At 31.5% G+C, this 26,563-nt stretch overlaps 1 protein-coding gene across 1 annotated transcript in view; it reads left to right on the top strand.

Moving 5' to 3' along the window:
• Positions 1-211: 211 nt before the first annotated feature.
• LOC149908825 (uncharacterized) overlaps positions 212-26,563 on the top strand; it is a 54,577-nt gene continuing 28,225 nt past the window's right edge. The window contains exons 1-3 of the mRNA XM_090120410.1: positions 212-429; positions 11,006-11,211; positions 21,284-21,419. Of these exons, the coding sequence (XP_089976536.1) occupies positions 369-429; positions 11,006-11,211; positions 21,284-21,419 (403 nt within the window). The 5' untranslated portion in view covers positions 212-368. The remainder of the gene's footprint in view (positions 430-11,005; positions 11,212-21,283; positions 21,420-26,563) is intronic.

Genomic DNA, 26,563 nt, shown 5'->3' with positions numbered 1-26,563 from the left:
CCAAAAGTAATACATACCAATTATAATTGCTTGTCTCAAAGATGAATAATATACATTGCTCATGGCTCATTAATTTCATACTGTATGACACAAAGCAACAAGGGATTACTAAGTTTGTGATGGATAAGATAAACAAATGATCTTGGGGTGAACGATAACATGCTACGCGCACGTCTCTCCGCTCAGTCGGATCGCGACCGTGGCTACGCTAGCTACGTCCGCTACGCTGCGGCGCGGCCTCTACGAACGCAACCGCTACGAAAAAACTAAATAACAGTTAAACGTAACAGTGTACATAATGTGTTTATAGTTGTATGATAATTTAGTGCAGTTTAGATAGATTTAGTTTAATTGTAAATAAACTAAAAATGAATTCCACAAGTTTAAGTGTAGTTTTAAGAATGGTGATTTTTCTGTTCACGGCGCAAGGTAAAAGTTTTTGGACGCTTTTTTCAGCACGAATATAAAACTATTGGCTCTTATAAATTTTTTGGTATGCAAAATAAAAATACGCCGGTCGCGGCATTAAGTATTCAGTGCATATTGCAGGAAAGCCAGCAGAGACTGCACGGCTATGTTTGCATGAGAATTCCATTTCAAATCCAATCCGTGATGCTATTTTATTTTTTTTATTTAGTTCTCAGCTTTCTTTGGCAGCCTTATATTTATTCAAATTACTTTGTTGAAGTTTAATTGAGAAATATTTTAAGATGGTATGTACTATTTAAATGTTTTGTCGTTTTTAATTAATTTGAGATTTAAGATATACTTACATAAGAAAATTAATTCGATTTTTAAGGAATACATTTTTTTATTAGTTTAGTACAGATTATCCTCTCTGCATATTTAGTGATGGGGTACCGGTACCAGTGAGATTCGACTTCATCGGTACACGAGACACCAAAAATATTTGTTATGGATTTATACGTCTCTACCTTCATCTCTACTGAGGAATTAAAATAAATTGTAAAACTTGACTTTTAACAAATTTGACTCCTGCGTTATACCGCTACAATTGTTTATATAATGCCGCACTGTCACATTTTAAAGATTTATCGACTTTTGATTATAATTATCATTTTCCAAGCAGAGACATTCAAATTCGTTCAGCCATTCTTGAGCTATATGTGGTGATTGAGTCATAACTTCATATTAGATTTTTTTATACAAAACATTATTCTGCTTATTAATAAAATAATTACACAAGAAGATATTCAAGCCGACCATTAAGGCTATAACTAGTTAGACATCGTAAACGAAGGCACATAAATCTGTGAAGAGATCTTTACTTACAAGGTCACTTTCTAATTTAGTGTTGGTTTAGCGTGAAGCACTGGCTGTCTCCGAATGTGCCATAAACCAGGAAAACAAATCCTTAGACTCACACGTCATGTCGTTTCATTTGAACAATGTTGCGTTGTTTGTCTCTTGATTCCCCTTACGGTGCATTTACATCAAATGACCATAGAGCAAGAGCATTCTTTCGTGATCTCTTAGTGTAAGCGAAAACTCGTATTCAGTGTTGTTCAGTCTTAGAACATTGCATAGAATCTTTTCGAACGCACTAAGAAGTTAAGAACAACGAAAAGAAGCGCTACGTCTGTTTACACTAAAAGAATTTGACATAGTGGGGTTAGAGCATTAGCTCGTTTAATGTAAGTACACCGTTAGGCGTGTACATATTATAGTTTTGAAACTTTTAGTGACCTCTTTGAGTTTTCTCATTACATCAGAAATATTAGCATTAATCTTTCACAAAGACCTAGATTCGTCAAAGTCACGCTCAGTCGAAACTTTCATACAATTTCTTACTTATTTTTCCATGAATAATTATACCTTTACACAATTTTAATTATATTTTTCTTAGCGTGGTAATGAAAGCTAAGCTAGAGACGCTAAAGGAAGATTATATCTATTTACTTTAAAATGAAATTAATAAGACTGATGATTTACTTCTTAAAATGTATCGTCTAGGTTTTTATTACCACATAATAGTAGTTATATAGTAGTCATAGCTTTAACTTATAAAGCAAAGTTCAGATAAAATTGAATATATTTCTAATATTTCTTTATTGATAAAAAACCGTATGAAGGAAGATATTTTTAAATAAGATCATGCTTGGTTTATGAAACTGAAGAATTAACTTAATATATTATAATTAATACGATTGTCATAATATCCAGATTATTGTACTTGTGGGCAATGCCTTCAGTTACTGAATTATTAATGATTTGATGAACATTTAATGATTTTAAACAATGTTAGTTTACATAGTGACCGCTATTATTTTGGCCTCGTAGAATGTTTTTATTGAAACACATGTTATTATAATTACTGAAGCATTTAATTACATATTAGGTGATTTAAAAACATCGAAAACGAAAGGCACTTATATTAAAAACCAATTTATTTTACGATCAATTGGGACTCGGAATTCATTTAATTCACACGATCGCAAGGGAACATTACTTACCTGTATAAGTTGCTATAAATTCTACCCTTATTTTACACCTCACTGGCTAACGTTGCCATTAAAACACGGAAACCACTTTATTAAGAACTTGAATGAGAATAAATAGATAGCGTATAATATAGCAGGTATATCAAATTAATAGTATATTCTACGATAAATTGTTATATAGAAATATCAGAAGAAAGTGAAAAATATAAAGTTTGCGCTTTATAATTTTCTTGATAACCATGTTTTTCGGCGAAACAAAATACCGACTAATTTTTAATCATATGAAAAAATAAACTGCATAAATATGAAAACAAAGCTATTCCCTTATTGATTCTAATCTGCTTGACTGAATTTTTTGAATACTTAAATAATTTATTTTTTGAATTTGAAATTTCAGTGTATTGAATGAAATTTGATTTTTAAATTAGGACAATATGTACTTAGAAAATAAACTTTATTACCTGAGTTTTAAACGAGTATTTACATATTATACATTAAGCGTATCTAAGGCCGAGGTTACATTCATGAAACATCTTAACGTGGGTCTTAGGTAAAGAGACCTCTTGTCCGGGCAAGATGGTAAATTATCATCTCGTGAATAAACAGTGTAGACTATTCTTTAGAATTGCTGGAAATAACGTGAAGTTAACTTGAGTGTTATATATTAACCAGGGATGTTAGGGATATGAAGTTTAGGATACGGATTGGATACGGATATAGGAATGATTATTATACTTGATACGGTTACGGATACGGATATGAAATTATTTCGTATTATCCGTTAGTTTCGGATAATTTCGGTTACGGATATTAAAATATTAAGGAATTTCAAAAGTAAAATACAAATAAGTAGCTTATATAATGGTTTATTATTAACCCTGAGACATTCTAATACAAAGGCACTTATTAAAAGTTAGTTCAATTAAATTTACGCAAATTAAGCAACTTCATTAAAACAAATAAAGTAACTTAATTAAAACAACAATTAAATTTTCAACAATTATATTATGTAGCATTAATTAAATAGTTTTCCATGACTTTGGAATTAATGTAAAAAAATATTTCTTTTGTAAAAAGCATGTAATAAATTAATTACCTACAATCTACATCCTACTTATACATATTATTAATGCGAAAGTTTGCATGTTTGTTTAATTGTTACTCCTTCACGCAAAATACATAAAGGGTAACTTGGATTAACACATAGGATAATTTATCCCGAAAATACCACGGGAACGGCAACTGCAGGCTTTTCGAATGCGCGGACGAAGCTGTGGGCGAAAAGCTAGTCACTATCACTACATAGTATAAAACAAAGTCGCTTTCTCTGTCCCTATGTAGGGACATAGAGACATAGGGATGTATGCTTAAATCTTTAAAACTACGCAACGGATATTGATGCGGTTTTTTTTAATAGATAGAGTGATTCAAGAGGAACGTTTTAGTACATAATTTATTATGTTTTAGACAAAGCGGGTGAAGCCGCGGGCGGGAAGCTAGTATTACTTAAAAGAAGCCGTGCAAGTTACACCACGTATAACTCAAAAAGTATGAAAGAAATCGTAGAAGGGATATTTTCACATGTACCAAGAAAAGTCGTAGTTTTCGAAGCATATGTGTAGGACACGTTGCCTGTTTATTTTTTATTAATGTCTTTCGGCGAAGACCGAATATAGTTCTGAAGTTAACTAAGTATTAATGGTCCCGCCGTCAGTTACAATAAACGGAGACGAAATATTTCATATTGGAAAACACATTCATTTTAAATATTGATTGCTTGTTTGGGTTGTATGAATAGTTTCTGTCGGATAATTTATTTATGTATCATATACCTAACCAGTTATCACGGTTAAATGAATATAATGTAGCGTTACCGGGTAGAGATGTAGCTTTCTAATGGCAACATAATTTTTATAATTTGAATAATTTTTATAATTCAAGCGAAGAGTGAACGGGTACCTTCTAGGGAAGCGCGCTCCATCATCTCAGCTTACCATCAGGCGAGATCGTGGTCAAGCGCTTCCCTATCATGCAATAAAAAAAAGAGTAGATACACAGATTATACCTACCATATATTTGAAAAAAGGATTATTTACTATGCATAATATTTTTAATGGGGATATTTTTACTTAATTACTTAATAGTTTCTTAAAGTAAGAAAGATAGAATAAATTCCACGAATATTCCTTTTGCGAGCTTACTGATATTACAGTACTTCACAAACATTTTTATAGGCACTGTCAATCAAGAAAAAGGCGTTCTATTCAAACTTTTAAATTCAATGATGTAAAATTAATTAATAAATATCTAGTATATAGATCTTATTTTTAAGTATGCGACCTCCGCTTATCATAAATGCTTACAAAGAGTCGTGACCTTTGACCACTGGCTTAAGAAACGATGTCAAATAATAATAATAACTGAAACAGTATTTATACCTATGTGTATATGTTCTGCTATAAATTAAACGAATTGTATAAAATGAATTTAATGATAATGTCAATGGTGGTATTGCGCCTGTGTCTACAATTACACGGTTAATCCTATTTATGTGACAGCGTATTACAGTCCTGCATACCGCTGCATTCGCTAAAGTTATTTAATTTACACACTATATTTTTCAAGGAACTTATTTAAATGTCATTTAATTTTCGTGAAAAAATATTATGCCTAATACATTTATGATTAAGTATTTGTAAACACTTCGAGCATAACCATTGAACATGACGTCATCTGATTTAATATATACTTACAAGGTCCTTTAATTGGTTTTTACCTATTCTTTAGTTTACATTAAACATATTCGTGACAAAGGTCAGAGTAACATAGTTAATATGTACTTAGCTTTAGAAAAAACAAGCTCAGATCTAAACAGATTGTATAACAACAACATATTATACACATGACCTATTAATGAAAGCAGTCTATGTTTAATCATAAGCTGAATTAATCGCTGTTCACGCGATTTTATGTGAAATTAAACTATTAAACATTCAATGATATTGAGCGGACAAAACATCAGTTTATATGGACCATTAATCTATTATAACCATATCCGATAGTGTAGAATTAATCTCAGCGTATGATGATAAGCCACGAAATAATCCATACTATAATATTATAAATGCGAAAATAACTCTGTCTGTCTGTCTGTTACTCAATCACGCCTTAACTACTGAACCAATTTGCATGAAATTTGGTATAGAGATATTTTGATATCCGAGAAACGACATAGGCTACTTTTTATCCCGGGAAATAGGATAGGTTTTATCCCGGAAATCGCACGGGAACGGGAACTATTCGGGTTTTTCTTTGACTGCGTAGGGGAAGCTGCGGGTGGAAAGCTAGTGTTATATACATAGTAGAAACATAATATATCATAATAGCTCATATTGATGAGCGCAATATTATGTACTTTTCAATAAAAGTTCAGGTAAATTCAGTGACTGGCTATTCTTAGTTTATCACTACATAGTATAAAACAAAGTTGTTTCCGTCTGTGTGTCTGTTTGCTTACAAAAAGCTACTTATCAATATTATAAATGTTATAAATATAAAATATATATAAAATTTATGAAGTCAAAATAAAATATGTGAAGTTATATATGTATGAAGTATATGTGAATTTTAATTAAATCATAAATGTATAGGATGTAGATAATCCGCGCGTAATGATTCTTATTAAGCGTACTAATTGGACGAGGTCATAAGCTACTGCTATTTTTAGAATAAATTATTATTTAATGATGCTGTCATGTCTTCACTTTAAAATTTCTTTTTATGGGATTTAAAAGTTTGCTTCACGTAATATGTGAAGTATTTAAGAAAGGCGCTGTATTTATATAATTTTAATTAAAATATGTGTAAATTGTAAGGAATTTTACCTAGTTCTATATATCCTGTTCCAAAGTATTTATAAGATGAGGCTATTACAAATCGCATTAAGAATATCAAAGGAATTTGCAATAATTTGTAATCTCTCTTTGGAGAATCCATTTATTTTAAGTTAGTAGTTAAATGGTACATGCCGTCTGTAGAGTTTCTAGGAAACATTATTCTGTTTATATTTCGACTATTATATTTCCAAGGGTTAAAACGACCGTTACTGGCAGTAAAATAATAAAAAAAGAAAATTCAAAAAATATTGTTTCCACGTTTCAACACACCCATCTTTGACAATTAATTTTCGCGTCACGAATCAAAACTGTCGTTTTTGTTAAACGTGTTACATCCAATGTTTTTAAATAAATCGAATTTATAATGGAATAAAAACAGATGGCTATTATGTATTATTTTGGAAATTGTTCCACATTCTTTATTAACGGGTTCACACAAAGCGAGCAGCCTCGCGATGAAATTACAGCGTGTACATAGCAGTACGGATGTAGCTTAGCCGAAGAAAATGACAGCATACGTCATTCTCCTCGTGGTTCGAATTGGTTCGCGCAGTAAAATTCGCGAGGCTGCTCGATCTGTGGAGACCCGCCTAATTAAACACGCTTGGATAGGTAACGAAGTTCGAAATGTCAAATTATTAGTATTAAATTAATTAAGTAGGGTCTTCGAGTTAACCTTGTTAGTTGTTCATTTATTTGCATGATTGTATGAGAAGAATATATTATCTTTTGTACTATACTTTCTTAATTTTATAGCGTTACGTACACTTGCACGTATTTACTTGAATTTATTAAAAAGTTTAAAATAAATTTTATTCAGGTTCACGTTTATATCGTTAAGTAAAAACTACTAATAAATAAACATATTCGAACGCTGTGAAATTTGTTGGACCATCAAATTTATACATCAATAAAATACATTCATCAAGGATTTACATAATCTATAGGTAAAATCGTTGAAAATTTAACAAAACATGGATTTATACAAAATTCAGTATTTCAGATTCTATTGACTATTCAGAATATAATACCTGCTGTCAGTATACTAAATACATGCGTAATAAATATAGAGCTACGAAATATATTTTATTCCATTTTGATTGGTCTGATTCGTGTCATTAGGTGAATTTTCTGGTTTAATTGTAGTTGTAATGCCTTATCTATTTGACAGTTACTAATGGTTCTGCGCAATTATATTGCTCGTAATAAAATCAATACATTTCGGCATTGTATTTGGAATCGTACTTTTTAAATTTTATATAATTTTTTTAGAGTTAATTGAAAATATTGACCGATAATTAAATAACCGAGATGTTTTGGAATACTTGGAATAATTTTTATTTATTGGAAATATACACACACAGGAGTATCAGGTTCTAGAACCAAATAAATGAATTCTAGAGAAAAATGAATGGATTTACAAGAGAAGTTTAAATTAAAAAATATTGAAAATGAATGCTTTTTACTTTATGACACTTTATGACAGCTTTATGACAGAAACTAAGCGCAGTGGTTGGCTTCGTAACAAGCTATTTCTGCTATATCAGGAAGGTACATAAAATTACAATTATGAAACGTACATATAACAGGTAAGTATAAACAGTGTTTACGATGAGTAATTAATGTCACTCACGAGTTTTAATGACTTCGAAGTAACAAGTTCTATATTTTGTTTGTAATAATTCTTGAATAATTTTCATAAACGAGTACTTACATACGCGGGATATTTACCTTGTAACTGATTTAGCCTCGAGTGTTCTACGAAGTAGAAGGAAGAAGGATTGGAATCGAAAAATTAATAAAATACTTAATTTATTTGTTAAGTAATAATACAAGTGAAAATGTTCAACACGTGTAATTTATATGAAAGTGTAAATATGTATTCATATTTAAATGAATTGAAGGCTTCCGAAATCCAACCCGTAATACCGATGAATCAGATTTATTTTTTACATCTTTTTTTCATTTTATTTACCTGCTGTAACTTAACACTCGAAAATTACTGGTAAGTAAACTAAAGTAGTAAAGTTGATATTTTATATGTATATAGGTAACATTAATAATGTTGTTTTATTTTCTATCTCGAGTCTTCTACAGCCTTTAAATGGATCTGCCATCAGTGACAGTAGGAGAGACACGGAGATAGCAAGATTACAAGGATTAATTTACCCAGTTCACTTTTGATGAAATTATACATTTAGATCGACTTTATACGTCTCACCTAGATTCATTCGCATTTCACATTAGCTATTGCCTAAGCTAGCTGTTCACCCCTGCTTCGTCGTACAGTGACCCTATAGAACACAGGGATCTCGTACATATCAAACGGTGAAAGAACTTTTGTAATCGTTCCATTACTTCCTGAGATTAGCGCGTTCAAACAAATAACCAAACTCTTCAGCCTTATAATACAGTATATTAATACTATCTTGTCGAATGAATAGCACAAGTCCATGTGTTGGTGTGAGATTATATCAACCGATACAGCTTTTTGGGCAATCGAACTGGCATAAAGCTTCCTGAAAGTGCTTTGTTCGAAGCGCAGGAATTAATTCAGTCGGATCGGTGTTGAGTTTGCGAATGTTAAGTATTTTTACCAAATGTAGAGAATTAAATTTTCACAGTTTAAAGGGCGCAATATTGTTAAGTTGTTGAACGTTCTGTACGCAATGAGTTCGATTCTTTTTTTATAATAAGTAATAATCCTGAATTAAATTTTGTCTGATGAAAGTCTTTCCTCAATACAATACTAACATTTTTATTGTTTTCGATTACGAAAATAAAGACACATATTTTAAGCACTAATTGTAATGATAACCCTTGTCCCTTTTATCTCGTAAGTAATAACATATTAACATATTATTATCTCTTCAAAATATAGCGTGATATTATGACCCGGCCTGTGAGCTTTCACTTATTGCTAAAGGCTAAGTATATATAGAACAAGCCTATATTATCTGTGGCCAGCCAAGCTATTTATATGAAGGTTTTGACACTTCGAAAAATCCTGGTTATATTCTATTTAGAACAAGATAGACTATATTTAAATGTTCTATTAAAATTTTTAGGTCAATAAAAAGTTATATAAAAACCCTTATCTTGAAATGATGTTCGGAGAAAATTTGTAATGTAATATACGAGGAAGGGATGTGGATTGTGGAAGTCGAAACATGATGGATGGTGTCACATGATGTTAATTATTTAGGCTTCATTCAAACAAAATTCTTGAAACCAATTACTTACTGAGCAATTTTACGTATTATTTATGTAACAATATGAGAATGAAAATATATTTTATTTAAAATATATTTAAAACCATATGTTTGTATGCAGATTGTACATTTGGATTTATGTTGCACGTTTTACACATTTTAATTAATCTAGGGCATACTGTATTTAATTTTTGGATAATCAAAGCAAAGTACATAAACTAAATAAATGGTGTTTGTATTTTTATCTACTTATATACGATAAAAAAACATCTGATTTTTCAAACTTAAAATGTCTTTATGTATCATACATTGCACTTGTAAGATAATACATACACACACATATTAAGAAAAAACACTATTTTTAACGTTCATGATATTTTTGATGTCATTTTTGTTATTTAAACTAGTTAAAAAACAGTTTAAAAAAGTTCTGTCTTGGACGTCCGTGTGTCTGTATGTGCGGATCCTTTTTCTTGTTAACACGATAGCGACCGAAATACTTTACTAATCGAGTCTTTTTTTTTCTCTTACGCTTGAGTATGCTCAGGAATAGAACCCTTTCATTTTTCAGGGTCTGATTCGATGTGGTTTAATTGTTATTAAATAAACAAAAATAATAATTAATCAATATTTATTAAAAAAAAATTATGAGGCGTGCACTTTTGGATTTTCCAAATTATTTTTTATATTCGTGGAAAAGTTTAATTCACTTTTCCTCTAAACAATAAGATACACGTGTCCTCTTTCACCTCGGGAATACAATATTCGATATACAAATATGTTAAAGCTATATAATAAATATTAACGTATTTCCGTATTTATGTACACATTAAACAATATTCTATTATTATCACATTGACTTCGGCTTTGATATCAAATATCTCCATCTAGTAGGCTTAGAGGGTTGGATAACTGTTACGAAAATTAGATCAGAGGAACATACATATCATATTATTCACTCAATCTATATAATAATTATGTTAAGCTCTTCCCGGCTTGAGTAGTAGCTGTTTATTATTGTAGTTTTTTAATTTATAATGTATATCAACTAAACAAGCGAATATATAAATAACAAGGATCCAAAATTCCTGACCAATCGGTCCGTTATATTTTGAGAATTGGTTGAATCTAGCTGTAGCAATGGTAATAAATTACAACTTCGTTCTAACTAGGGAACAGGTATTAAAAAATAAATAAATAAAAAAAATAAAAAATTCTTTATTGACAATAGAATACAACATTTTTAAATGCTGAAGTCTCTGACTCCCAAACTAGGTAAAAACCTGTATGTCAGGAGTCAGCGCCCTCTTCCAAAGAATATTCAAGAAATGCCAATAAGAAAATTATATATAATAAGAAAATATTATAACGAAAAACGGGTTTTAGAAATAATTAATATAGGTAAAGATTGCACTAACACAAATAACGTTTCCAGGTTCCCTATGCCTTCGCAACGTGTACATGGTGATACCAGAAGCCGTGGAACGGGGGAAGGCAGCTGTAATTAAGTGTATGTATGACCTGGAGAATGAAGACCTGTACCAAGTGAAGTGGTATAGAGGGGATCGGGAGTTCTGCAGATACTCCCCGAGAGACGTGCCGCCGCTCAAGGTGTTCCCCATTCCTGGAATAGAAGTCGATGTAAGTATTTGTCATTGAAATTAATTTCCGCATTTTACGGGCCCTCTAATGGGCAGTGTAGCAATCAGGATAATGTCAATAATGTAGAGGACCTAAATGTCTATGATCGTCCGTCATTGTAGATGTTTTTTCATAATCGCTGTAATGACGGTAAACAACGACGAACATTTATTGTGTAGAGAGCCCATTATGTACCAATATTATAAAAACGTGTGACGCTCTTTCGGTCGATCCAAATCCACACAGACCGAGTTGCTTCTAATAATTTGCGAGGCTACTCGCTCTGTGTGGACTCGACTCTTTATGAACCCAATCGTTAATTTGCTATGATATGATAGCTTTAATATTTATCGACTATATTTAAAATGTTAAAGGTAGACACTACTTTTTATTGCTCATCAGTGAAATAACAAACTCTACTCGCGTTTTTAATGTGACGTCTTTGTAACGTCTAATTTCAATATACTTTTGTTTTTTGATGAAAATACTGAATTTATATTATAACGGTTTAGTCAAGGGAGTATACCTATGTTTTATTTCACTTTTTACAATATACATTATATCTAATGAAATAAAATATATATACACAGATAATAAACTTGATTAATATAAATGTAGGTACAAAAGCTATCTAGATTGGCAATTTTGTTTTTAATATAATATCATCTCGTTTGTCGGAGTACAGTTAAATATTTGGATAACCCGTTAAATGAAACTTGTTTTTATGAAATATAATATTTATTGAATTTCATTTTGTTATTTTTTACTTTATGAAACAAAAATTTGCTACATATTTTTTCTACTTCATAGATTATTTAAGGGATTTAAAAATTATACATACGGGGATTTTAAATCAAAATTAATTGCTGTAGCTATGTTGTGTTCATTTCTTATTTTTATTGATATGTTTTCTTAGAAAAAAGAGACAAAATTTGGACGAAATACCTAATGGAATTTTGTAACATGAAAAGCCTCTGAAGTGCCTTCTTAAATTCTGAGTGAGAGAGCAAGGATTTCTGTAGTCGCTTCCACAGAATCACTCTATCAAACCAGACAGTATCGATACAATTCAAGAGCTTCGATATTTACATTAGGGATAAAATTGAACAGTGTCGAAATCAATATGTTTGCATTGCATTTAAATCTTTTAAAGTAGAAACTCGATTTTTGTATGTCGCATAACCCATCAAACGAATCGTTATCCGTAATTTTACGCTGTCAAATTTTGTTTTCATTATAAATTCGCTTTTATGTTAAAATTTCACGAAAACGCTGCATAAAGGGTAAATACATTTTGAATTCTCCGCTAAATCCTTCAGTCTGAAAAGAGATTTATGAACCAAATGACCATCAAGTACTGATTTTAAAATGTATAAAAATAAAACTTGAAATTTCTGAACGCGATAACATTTTTTATGTACGGTTTTGTTTTATCGAGAATCGAGATTCTAACAAATAATTTAGTAGGTGGTGTTCGAGTCATTCAAACTGCTTGTATGGGCCATAGGACCCTGTGGGGAAAATAATCAAACATTCACAAACAGCAATAAAATATTACCGTGCTTTAACCCGGGACGTGAACACCCGAAATTCAACGTTCTTTTTGTACCGGATTTATTGATTAATTCATTTTTATTAGCGTACTTAATCAGAACAGATTTCGTTAAAATATTTTTTTGCGTTTGGACTTCTACGATAAAATATTTAAGTGCCCTGTAACTTATATTTTATCATCATACTGATAGGTACATACCGTAAAAGCACACCGCGTTTATAAAAATTGACGACAGATAAGTTTATTTTATTTATAAGGCTGCTAAGATAACACAATACATCTTATCTCAAACATATTCTTCGTATCTCCATCACAATAGGCGTATCGAGTTACGAAATGCTTTTTAAACAAATACATTAGCACAAGACGGGAATCGATATCCTTTGATATTTGCGAATGTTTTAGAAGAATACACGTGAACCCTATGCAATGTAAACCTACAAGCATAATATATGTATACGTATTTATTTATGCTGTATAATTGCTCTGAACAATTACAATTTGGAATGTTTTAGTTAAAATGTTTAAAATGTTTAGGTTCTAATTGATTTATTTGTTACTTTTCAATCATTCGTAAAAAGGTTAAAAACGCACAAAAATAATATTTCGATTTGATTAATATTATGATACTGCAATGAATATTTCTTGGATTTCAAGCTCAGAATCAGGGAATAAGACGTGTTTGCTTACTATACCAACGAATTCCAGTTTAGTGATGAATATCATATAATTGTTTCATAGAATAAAACAAATTAAAAATTCGATAATCGCCGGCATTTGCTCTACGTTTGGTATAGACTGTAAGAGAGATAGCGGGATTTGCCAATCAAAAATGCTCTGAGTCTCTCATCGATATTCAACATTTGAAGTGTTTTGTTTATACGGATTATACCAAATTTGAATGTGAATGCACGAAAGAGGTATTCATTTTTAGCGAAATCGCGATACATCTCAAATGATCTATTTCCATTCTAGCCAAGTAAGTAATATATACTGTTTGTTGGATTGAACGCGCTAATCTCAAGAACTACTGGTCTGATTTGAAAAAATTCTTTCGAAATATTCTTTGTTTTATCTAACAGATAGCCCATTTATCGAGGAAGGCTATAGGCTATATATCATCACGCTTAGACCAACAGGAGCGGAGCCACGCGGGTGAAACCGCGGGGCATAGCTAGTTGCTTATACAACAGCTGACGATAGCCAATAAATGGTGATAGAAATGAAATGAATATTACCACATTTATTCAACGATTATGAGGGCTTTAAATGTTTATAGCCCAGTGCTTGGTCATTGAAAATTGAGGCTAAAAAGATTTCCTCACAACATAGCGTAATTTAGGTAAATTTACGGTAGAGCTTACGGTAAGGGACAGTAATGCTAATGAATAACTTATTATCATTATCACATTGATGAATCGACCTTTAAATCGACTTAACATAATATTATAATGCACATAATGCCTACTAATCATTACCATTTTATGGGTAAACCACTTGGTAAACCACTTAATATTCTGAAAAACACATCATTAATGAAATTACGTGGTAAACTTAACATAGCACCGTAATATTATTAGAACACCACATTGCTATAATAATCTCAATTAAACTAGACTTATTTCTGTCTCCAGTTCTTTTTAGGTCACTATTTTTATCACTATTAGTTCTTGACGTTTTCGACAACCGGCGGAATCAAATTGTGGAATTAACTTTTACGCCGTCCATTATAAACTTATTTATAAAAATCTCTCTGCTGATTAAAGAGAATTTCAGTAACTGTCATTGCTATTTTATTATCGTAAAAAAGTTAGAGCTGGACAACTGGACCTTGGTAGTTGGTACATAAAAATTAAAAAGTGGAAGGTCTGAAAGCGCTGTATTTGCCGACGGTATGTTATTTTATATTTACAAATTCTGTTTGATGGTTTACGAGGTTTTTTTATTTCACCGGCAAACCGTCACTGGGTATTAATTTTGAATTTCATTCATGTCAGGTTTTTTACAGGGTGTAAAAATTGAATCACTTTAGGTATAGACATAACAAAACATAGGCATATGAAGATAATAAATACATACGAAAGTCTGAGTCTATGTTTGGGTACTTCCATTAAAGCTAGTTTCTCTATTTGTATTACATATGCATTGTATTTTTGTATGCAATACACATTAATCAATTTCTAATTTCTACGTATAATCCTCAGCACGTCAACCGTGGTTTGCACCATTTCCATCACAAACTCAATTTAACAAATCCGCACACGTGAAAGTAACTCCCCTCTTTTAAATCAAGTGTATGTAGGTACATTAATTAGGACTTATGTACTTAGCATGAAATGGGACTCTAAAACAGAGTTAGTCACGCGGTACTTGGCAGACTATCAATTGCGTTCAACTAGATAAATGTACCCATACGTCACCGAGACTAATTCTTCGGAAGAGAAAAGTTTGTTCCGCCCGCGCAAGTACTGAAATAAATATCCCGCTATGAACAATAGTGAACATATTGAGATTTATTACCGCAACTTTCATGTGCAATGCGCTGATTATTGTTTATATTACACGCAAGTCTCTTGTATGTAAATTTACGTTATTACGCTGGCCGTAGCCAGCGTAATAACGTAAATTTACAGACGTAAGTTTCTCGTAAGACGGGCTAGCTTTATCAAACCGACCGACCTGGATTTATTACTGGTTACATTTAAATACAGGTTTCTGCATTTTATCAACTGATATTTTCAAGTTGATATTTCACTTTTCGTCTGTGTGTATATTAAATATTAAAAACATATATAGGTAAGTAGATAATTAAGAGAGCGTGCTTTTTTATAAAGCTTACTCAAATAATCACATCAAAATTCTACTAGCTTTTAACTAGAATTAACGAAGCATGAAAATAAGGACCAACAACCAGACTGCGGCCCTAAAATCTGAAAATATAACAGTTTAATAGTATAAATTTGTGAGGTTGCTCTTAAAGAAATTTAATCGTAAGAATGAAATACAAGTCAAGATTTTACTTCAAAGATGTGAACTATTTACTAAGTAGGTTAGTTAAATATTTAATGAGAGCAGTTTATTGAATACTTTACATAAAGTATTTGGTAACTGAAGTTACATACTTTGTACATTTCGTGATTTTTCTTTTAATAACATTAGAAGTAAAATGAAAAATTTGTTATCTTTTATAAAATTTTCCACAACTGTTTTGTTTTCTTACAAATATTAAAACAGAAACGGTGTACCTTTAATAATAAGATTAAAAATTTCAATTCAAATGAAATCGACGAATAAGGCAGGTAATTGTATTGTGAGCAAATGTATAGCTTCAATTTGTTGAAATAAAAGACGTAATATCTCTTTTAATAATAAATATACTTGTATAAATGAATTCAGAAGCCTGCGACTTGTTTTATTCTTTACTGATTACTCCATATTGAATATTATGAAAAACGCATCAGACTCAACTTTGCAGATTTTTTGTCAAAGAAGCAAAAGCTTTTTATCATGTTTGAATAAGACAGACCGGGTGTTTTGTTTCCCTTATATAGACAAAGCGGACGCAGAGCTCATATGAAAAGGTTATTTTACTCATATTATTACATTATGTTAATTTAGGTGTGATACAAAAAATATCTCAGCTACTGCAATATTTGCCAGCGTTGTTCGGTAAAGGCATAGTTAAAAGCTACATTTTCGACTTAAGACTTAAGATCCGCGCTTAGCATTTACACGCTTTCATTCGAAGAACAACCTTGGCACATAGTAAAGAAATTTGTAAAGACTTCGGATGTATAATTGAATGAATAAAAGCGCGGAAAAACAAGAAGTCAAGTGTTAGAAAAGAGCTGAAACACAATAACGTTAAATTAATAATATAATTAGCACCCAAATAAACGATTAAATTAATGATATTCAATTTAAACAAATAAGTATTAGCTACATAATATAATATGACGAATAAACTGCACTCAACGCCATCTAGTTTATTCTCTTAATTTCACTTCTAGGTACTCTTATTTCTTAACAATCTGCTACACTCAGACAGACTAATTGTCCTTAAATGTACAAAGGCAAAGCAAGCTTTGTATAAAAATATTACTAATCTCTAAATTCAAAATGCATCCCCATTGCAACGTGTATGGTGTTAATTTTGTAAATTCTAAGCTTTGTAATTTGAGGTAATTCTGATTCATGATCAAAATAAAAATTCAACTAACCCTCTTATAAATCTTCAAAAGCACTCAACGGAGCGGCAAATGCATACAATAAAGACTCGTGCTTCTTTTGGGGCAGGAATAAGAAATTCTGAGAACATATCACCTGTACGGGTTTCCGAGCATGCCAGTCGTTTCCAATTTCAGCAAGAAAAAAAAGCTATTCCATTCATCCTCATATATTATTACTTGAGACGAAATCCCACTTTTATTGTCTAGCACAAAAGTGTTTCGCTTTTGTTAAGCGGACTTTGAAAGTAATTCCTCTTCCTGTGCATTCTGCGCGGCCGTATTAAAATTTTAAACAGTGGAAAGTCACTGGTCGGGTTTCATATGTAATTTTCATAACCTGTCTGCGTTCTCGTTATTCTTTGAGCAAATACTGGATAATATTTGAAGTTCTATTGTGGTAGTATTTAATGAATTCGTTTAAATAACGAGGGCAAGTTTGAAATAACTATATTTATAAAGCTTGACTGCGGTTGAAGTTAGACCATACTCACGTGAATTTTCAACTTTTAAAAGGAAATTTTATGTTATTTTTTATACTTGTTTTGAAACTGGACATCCATATCCTAAGTGGTTTTGATAATAATTGTAAAATTGTGTCACATGTGACACATAACAATGCTACTAAGGCATTTCTTATGATACATACCTCACGAATCCAAATCCGTGAATTCAGCAGTTTGATATACCTAGAGAAAAAATAAATAAAAACATACATAATATACAGCTAAACTCCGAATACGTTCATTCTATAGTTCTTCTCTATCATCTAGAACACAAGACTTGTAATTTAACAAACTGTAAGCCAATTGGCTGCATAAAATAGATTGGACTTTAATTTCAAAGACCTTATAAACGTTAAGTCGGTTACATGTTCCGCTTTGTGAAAAGGTCTTTTAGTGAACTTTTCAATTGTTCTTTGTACACGTGGTCGTTCGTGTCGTGTAAATGGCACGGGCAATGGTTATAGCACTGTATATTCAAACTTTAATGAGAGCATAATACATTTCTTATCTAAGTTGACGGGTGAAAATGTTACTTTGTTTGGAAATTGTGGGTGAAATTACTTTTTGTTTTAATAATATGTTATGTTGTTATTCGAAAAAAGCTCATACTCATGCCACGTCATAATGATTTAATTTGGGTAGGTAAAGTAAATTATTTTTCAAAAAATAATTTACTTTATGAAACTTTACAGAAATACGTCGAATCACGCGTGGTAGGGATAAGAAAAAGATGGCGCGTAACGGAAAAATGTCACGCGTAACGAAAAAATGTTACACTAAATTTTTTTCCAACCCCGATAAAGGAGTTTCACTTCAATAAACTTATCTATCAGCACTCAAAGAGATAAAGTAATAGTATTATTTTGTATTCTGATGAATGGCTTAGAAATTTATATTTATAAAGCATTTGAATGCCATAAAAACAAAAATATCAATTTCATCATTGAAATTTCCAAAGAAGTTCCACTTCTGACACGTGTGCTCGCCAGTCGCCACATACGCTCTTTTTTATACATTGTTTCATTGAAGATCGTTAAAAAATTCCATAAAATAGATTCGAGCTCTCGAGTCAAGAACAATAGAAAACAGAATTTGTATCACCTACAGGTATTCGAGCTTAGCACGTTGCTAAAAAATAAAATACTAGAGTCAACAACGATCATTGTGAACTTTTGTTCATATTCTATATTCTTTGGATGCTTTTGTAAAAGTAAACAAAGAACTCGGCAATAGGTATTTAATAGTAAACGGTTTAATTGTGAATTATGAAAATAAATTATTTTTCACGACATTTCGAACACTTTCTCAGTTCTTCAAATTTAACTCAGATCTCAGTTCTTTAAATTTAACTCAGTACGTGCTATTTCAGGATCTTTAATGGCCACGAATTTAAATGTTTACTACAAATATACTTTAATTTTATTTGACTGTAACTAGTTTTTCTAATTTGTGAATTTGGCGAGGAACTACGATCGAGCTAAGTCGCTGGCTTGCTTCGCCAACAGGATAGTGCTATGTGCCAAAACTCACGTTTGGGCTTAAGCGGTCTGCTACGGAATGTATGAGCATTTCACCTAATGACTGCACTTTAATTTTCATGAAAGGTATAAAAATGAAGAAATAATTTGGATTTAGGACGTATTTTTTATAAGTAGTCATAATAAGTAAACACTAAAATAATGATGATGGATACAAAAGGTATAAAGTATCATGGTTTTATACCTGAAATAAGAAGACCAGTTTTCACACTTTATGAGATAAATGAACAGGATAATATCGAGTTAATGTATCACATAGGGTTAAACAAAAGCAAAATGAGATTCCAAGAACCATCTTTTTGATATGACATTAGAGCGAGCGCGCACGAGCAACTTTGTCTCCGCAACTATTTTGTCTCTCCCATCAATTTGTATGGGGAGTTGCGTCGCTACGTGCGCGCACTTTCATACTAGCCCATGGGTGGAGAGACAAAATAGTTGCGGAGACAAAGTTGCTCGTGCACGCTAGCTCTTAGTTGTAGTGAAATAAAGATATTTTCATCGAAATGAACTTTCATATCGTAGATATCGTAGAAAAGACAATATTATTAAAAATTGTCTTTTTAATATTAAGAATCATCAATGCATATTTATGGATAGGACTTATTTTTGATTGAGAATAAACTCAGAGAAATACAGAAATAATATAAATTGTACTTATTTTTCCGGGAAAAGTATTATAATTTTATTGCATGAGAACTATGACAAATTTATAATATGACAAATTTTCAATACAGCACATATCATATTTAGTACATTCGTTTATAGTCCCCTAAATTGTTTTTTACATAATCTTGTCATGATTTAGGAATCTATTTTTAAGAAATTTATCTTTGGTACAAATCAGTTTAGGCGTTATTATATTTATATTTCTTCCATTTATTCAAAAAGCTCTCGAAAATTAGAACTAAACGAATCGAGAGAAACCAACCTATTACGTTTAAACCAGTTTTATCCATTATATATCCAACTTTGGCGTTCTTATAACAAGAAACTGACAGACTTCGAAAACTTTGACTCAAAGAATAATGGAGAATAGTTATTAGTAGGTATTATTCATATTTCATAGCGGCATCGCTTTTTGCAATTTATTCATATCTTTTATGTAGAGCTAAAGCTACGCATCGAGTTTTTCTTATAATTCAAGTAGCAATTTTTATGTGCTAAGACAATTTTTTGCTTGAGAGATTTTGTATGATATTCATTATTCATTTTAGAACCAATATGAACGTTTTTGGTATCTTCATGTGGATATGTCACGAATGTAATTTTACCTTCCTCGATAAATGGACCAGTAGTATTTACTAATTACTGAAACTACTTAGATTGTTCAACCATACAAACAAACTATTCATATTTTTTTTTATCTAGTGTTGCGAAATTTGATATCTAGGTAAGTTCCATAGATATTCGCGGCGATAGTAATAAATTTATTGTGAACCAAGTGAATACTCGAGAAATACTGTGTTTTAAGTATTTGGTTTGGCACACAATGCCGTCTAAATTCAAACTGATTAAAGCTAGAAGGTGCGAAAAAAACAATAAACTGATATTAATAAATATAGCATATTTATAGAAGTGTAGGTGACCATTTACAAGATAAATGTAGGTACAGTGATGTAAACTGTCTACTACGTAGGTAGTAGTACTACAACACCTATCGCCATATCAATCTATAAGCATTTAGACCGATTAGAAATATATTAAAAAATGCCAATTGTTTCCATTTAATTTCACGCGACAACCTTCACTAGTCCGTTTATTGACGTCACTAATTAGCGAAGCAGTTCACTAAAGGTCATAAAATAGCAATTGAAGTTGATGATCGTTTGATGTATTCACACACACACACTTCATTTAATATTCACATTTTATCCTACAGATCAATAAAAATTGTTCAATCAGCGAGTGCTTTTGTATTTTCATCTCATCATCAACACAAACAGGCAGGTCCACATAGAATGAGCAGTCTGCGAAGCATTTTCCACGCAAAGCAGCTCTATCAATGTGGACGTGGCTTACCCATGGCAATTGGTGACAAACACGTTTTTCTTGGATAAGCCAAGTCCTCACTAACCGAGCTGCTTCACGCAATAATTGCTTCACGATGCGATGGTGTTCGCGCTGTCCTTATAGTCATTGTCGGTTAAATTCAGGAGGCAGGAGCTCTATTTTTTTCAACTCTACATATAAATTTATTTCTTGTTCAATGTAACATGTTATTTCTTATTCTCTTTATCTCCTTAGCGTGACGAGAGCGACGCAGAGAAGTTGACAATAAAATCAGCGACCCGGACTGCCCATGGTCGCTATACGTGTGAGGTATCAGCGGACGCGCCCTCCTTCCTCACCGCACAAGTGCATGGTGCTATGCATGTTGTTGGTAAGTGATATACTGTTTGAAGTAGAATTAGTAACAAAATAAAGCCTGGTGAAGGATAGTCTGTAAGAGCTAATATTCTTGAAGGTAGAACTATGAATTCAATGATCATTGTAGATGATATTTTTGCTTGTAGAATGTAGATGTTACTTTTGGTGGTTTCATTTTTGTTACAAGAAGTGGCATAACTTATCATATACAGTGGTTTATTTTGTTATATTTTCTTCAATGCATTGTGGCTGTAGTTGACACGTATTAGCTTGGTATATATGTAAACTAAGGAAAAAGTACAAATAAAGGTGGATGGTAATCAGATGAGATAGAGATTTATTTTCTTACAGGAATGAATGGACTCAAATCTAAAACTAAAACTTTGACCACAGAACCAAGAGAACGGTCAGATCCAATTAGCTTTCCAGCAGTTGATTACTGCTTGTATTCTACCGAGAAAACCTCCGATAAAACTCCGAATATAACTCCGAAATATTTTTCATTTCTTTTTACCAATAGTGTGGAACTCCTGTAGGCTAGTCGAAATTTGTTCATTTCTTTCAAATACCCGTAAAGAGCTACCTTGTTGAACTAACTTGTAAGTACATTGTAAAAGTTTTTTTTGCGAGCAGGTATCAATGTACCGGCATAGCTTACTGATTAGTACTGTGTATTCCACACAAATTATGTTACGTGTGTTTGAATATAAGTTCTAGATAAAGAAGGCTTGGCATTATTCTTACTGTTTCTTAGATTTTAGATTCTGTGCTCATTTTACTGTCATCTGCTTCATTTTAATAATTAAAAAGACTTATTACACAGACATAGTATTATGTATTTTCGTATTACGGTATTTTATCAAAGTTTGTTTCTAGTTTTCGTGAGAAATTAGGTATCTGATCTGATTCATTGAAAAGAAACCATGTTTTAATATTTAGGGCTTCTGCGTATTGGTATAATAGTTAGTCAGAATTGACCTTTTACTCATGGAATATTTGTTTAACCTTAAACTAACACATTCTGTGAAGAAATGTTTAAACTAGATTTCCATAAAAGGCATATTTAATTAGACTGTTAAATTTAGATTAACAGTAGGTGGATGTAATGTGTGATCTATTTTAACATACATTGACGAGATAAACTTTAAGATAGAGTGTTTCAATATTGAAAGTTAGTTCTGTTTCTGCGCATATTGACTTTAGTTTGTGTCATCTTTCAGTGCTTCTTAGAGTGGAAGGAATTGGTTCACCACAGTCTAGGTTCAGTACCTAAGTACTTTGATTTATTAATCAATCAGAAATTAAATATTTTAGAAACATATTAATTGAGGATTCATTAAATTGAGGATTCATTGAATTTGCGTATTTTGAATTTTTATAAATTTCTTTTTCGTAGAGGTTTTTTTTTAAATATTTTAGTAAGTTGTTTGTGAATTGATAATGTTGTTCGAATAATTATAATGATAATGTTGTTCGAATCATTAGCATCTATAGGTATTTGTTTTCACTTTTAGCTTAGGGTCTGCGTTTTTAGCTTTTTAATCACTTTTAATAAGCCAACAAATCGCTTAATTTAGAGTAAATTAAAATTAATTAAGTATCAAGCGTTTAATCTAGAAACAATTTCATACAATAAAAGCCATTTACACGGATTCGAGTATTTCAAGACCGAAAGAATAGCCGGCAAACCGGATAAGTACCACTCACTAACCGCTCTTAAATGCCGTCGAAATGCCAAGTTCATTTATAATATAAAAAATAGATATTTTTTTAGTATGAATACCTATTAATCTTCAACGTATATCCCTATATATGGAAATATAGGGATATATTATGCTGTATAGGGAAATAATAGGGAAAATTTTACATTCATTTAACTAATTACTCAGTCTTATACTAAACTTACATTTAAACAAACTGTACATTTTCTAGTAAAAGTACACGTGTTTATGATTCATATTAAAACAAAAATATTCCGTTTATCTGTATTAATGCCGCGAAATTATACTTTCATTTCAGATAAACCCGCCTAAACGTAATGAGATGGAAATATCCTTGCTAATACGGTGAAATTGTTTTAATCAATCATTCTCGAAGCAATTTAAAAATAGAATCCATATTGGATTCTCTATTTTATTGTGGGTAGCTGGAATATTTTATATTCAGTATTCGTGGTTGCATATTGGCCTTCAGTTCAGATAATATGTAAAACTCAGATATTATTCACGCTGTTGGGAAACTTAGAATTGTGGAAATATGTTGTCACACGTCATTACTAATTCTGAATCTTGATATACTTTAAATTGTGTATTTTTGAAAGTATTTGAGAGCTAATGTATCGATTTTTTTATTCTGTTAGTATGCTATACATCGAACTAGTATGAAATGGTAAGATGGGCTATTGTGTTCCTATTTTATAATGGCAAAAAATAAAGATATTGATGAGGCATTCAAATAGGGCTTCGTTCTTATTGATAAGGTCCGCAGAATTTTGATTAGTAGGTACGTACACAAACATCAAAGCCGATAGGGGTTCGTTTAAACGGAACCCTAGGTATTTGAAATGTAAGCTCTGAGCCAGCATACGTAGAATAAGAGCCATTTTCCAACTGTTTATTTAAGTACGAGTATAACAGTGCGGTGTCGTGACCTTTTGTGTAGAGCTGCACTCGCGTCAAAAGCCACATTTTTCTCATTCAAAGTTTCGATTAGTTTTGGCAAAGCTACATATGGCGGCAATGTCAGCGCTTTTCCGATTTTTGGCACGTGCCCCTCCTACTCGGGCTTTTGAATGCATTTTTATAACGGCGCTAACATAGCTAGTAACAGCTATGGGGTTAATTTACGAAACACAGTATTTTCGGGCTGTGTAACGACTACAGATTCTATTAAGCTCACTATATCCTATACCTACTGTTTTTCTGACTGTTTCTCTAGTCACTTTTCGAGATGGAAACGATTTTGATACGACTTCCGAGTCTATAGAAAATATGAGAACTAAGAAAGGTTTGAATCCAGTTTTAAACATTTTAATTTTATATTTTCTGCTCGCTCTGACTCTCAGTCCAGCCTTTTTCGTCAGTATTTTAAAATGTTAGCAGTTATTATCCTAATCCGAGATAATCCTAACGCGCTTTTCTTTTACTTTGTTTGACGAAAAATATTGGACAGCTGGTAACAGAGTGGTTTGTATAGAAAAACAAAAGTGTTGTTTTTATAAATTAAATGTTTTTCTCTCCGTTAGAACCTTTCTTGCCTTGTCGAAAAAATAATATAAACATTGTGAAGCTACTCAGTCTAAAAGTGAATGCATGTGAAATTACGAAAGTTTTGTAAGTATTTTTAAAAAATTAGATGTAAAAATCACAAAAAGAAATTTCATTGTTATGTAGTACTAATTCAGCAATACAGTTCACTTTTTCATATAAAATGAACTGCATAAGACCTCAACCTGTAGTATAAACATATAAATGTTGTAATGAATATTCGTGCTTTTTATACACAAAGCTGGGATAGAGGTTTAGTACAAAATATCATTACCGCCGTAAAGCAGGAACGCAAAACATTAGCAGTATTACCGCATAATGTTAATGAGTTGTTTGTGATATACATCAGTGTTTGGATTATATTATGGATACCAGAATATAAGAGAATTTACAATTTATTTCGTAATACTCGACAATCAATTTTATCATGTGATGAGAAAGTTTAATGAAATTATATGGAGCGCCCTTATTTCAATGTAATAAAATTGATATGCCAAAATAAAAATCATAATTAAGTATCTTTAACTCCAGTTTCTAGAATGAAATATCATTGAATATAATTAATACAAAGTAATTGAATGTCTTCAATACTTCTTGGAAATTTAACAGTTATATGGGGTTTGCGGTACATTAATTCATGAGTAGGAAGAGAAAAGTATTTTTAATTTATATTTAATTGTAATATAAACTAACAAATTTCTTAAAATGGAACAAGCTGTTTTGGAGCAGTTTAATTACAAACACCGAGAGACGAAACGAACGACCTGAGTAGAGTTGAAATGTATTTTTTAATTCGATATTGTGTACTTAAATTTTCGTGTAACTGTAACGTTCTGTTGAATACCCAATATATTGAATACAGGGTCCCTCATACCGCAGTACAATCTTTTATTAAAGTGAAACTTTTATTACATCGTCTCAAACTTTTTGGTCTGTGTAGCGCATGTCGCGTGTCTCGCGGCTGCCGAGTAGGTATACCTACTCGGCAGCCGACCGTCACGCGACATGCGCTACACAAAGCAGTGTTCGGAACCGTTCGAACAGTTTCACTTTTACCGTGGTTTCATAAAACCACACAACATTTTTATTTTTTTCCTACTTTAAAACAAGTTAACATATTATCTTGTATTTTTCTTTCGAAGTTAAGACCACGTTTGGTCCCACGGTGAGCAAATTCTTTATCCTTCATAAAATTCTGGCCACTTGAAGTTTTATAGCTGAGAATAGAGTGAATTTCAAAGGTTAATACTATACTTTAAATTAAGTTTTATATTAGGATCTTACAAAATTTACCTTTTACGAGGTAGATGCAAAGCAGCATTATCTGCTTTCGTGGTTGATGCCGGCTCTGTTATTTTAGTGAAAAATTTATGAGCTCTTGCTTCTTTTAGTCAAAATATATTTTAGCTCAATTTTAAAAGATTGAAACTCAGACAATTTTAAGGTATTTTAGTACCTAAAGACTGTATTCAGATATTGGAAAAAGAAGTATTCTTATAGAGCCATAGAGCTGACATATTTTTGGAGGATTTTTTACGAAAAATGTCTTTGCGGTTTGGGTAAGGGAGTTTATTAATTCTTTGCATATTAAGTTGCGAAGCTTTGTTAACATGCTTTGCCATGATTAATTTATTTACACAACTCTGTATATAGGAATATTTTTAGTTTCGCTAAATATTTGGTACTTCGTTCACAAAATTTCATACGAGGAGATGAATTTACATATTGTCTTTAACGTGGAATAGTTAGAATTTCTAATGGGTATGTTGATGAAGTTTCAATTAATGCCTGCAACTTCAACAACGGAGTGCATTCCAAATGAAAGGTTAGTCTTTTGACTGAACTGTACTTGAAACTGTAGTCATTTAAGGAAACATACGCAAAAGCCACA

The sequence above is a fragment of the Colias eurytheme genome, chromosome 4 (genome assembly GCF_061535395.1).
Source record: "Colias eurytheme isolate Ceu_HAF_F1 chromosome 4, ilColEury1 Martin Lab GWU primary, whole genome shotgun sequence".
Classification (NCBI taxonomy): domain Eukaryota; kingdom Metazoa; phylum Arthropoda; class Insecta; order Lepidoptera; family Pieridae; genus Colias; species Colias eurytheme.
Note: the sequence above shows the minus strand (reverse complement) of the source record. Positions and strands in the feature narration are given on the sequence as shown.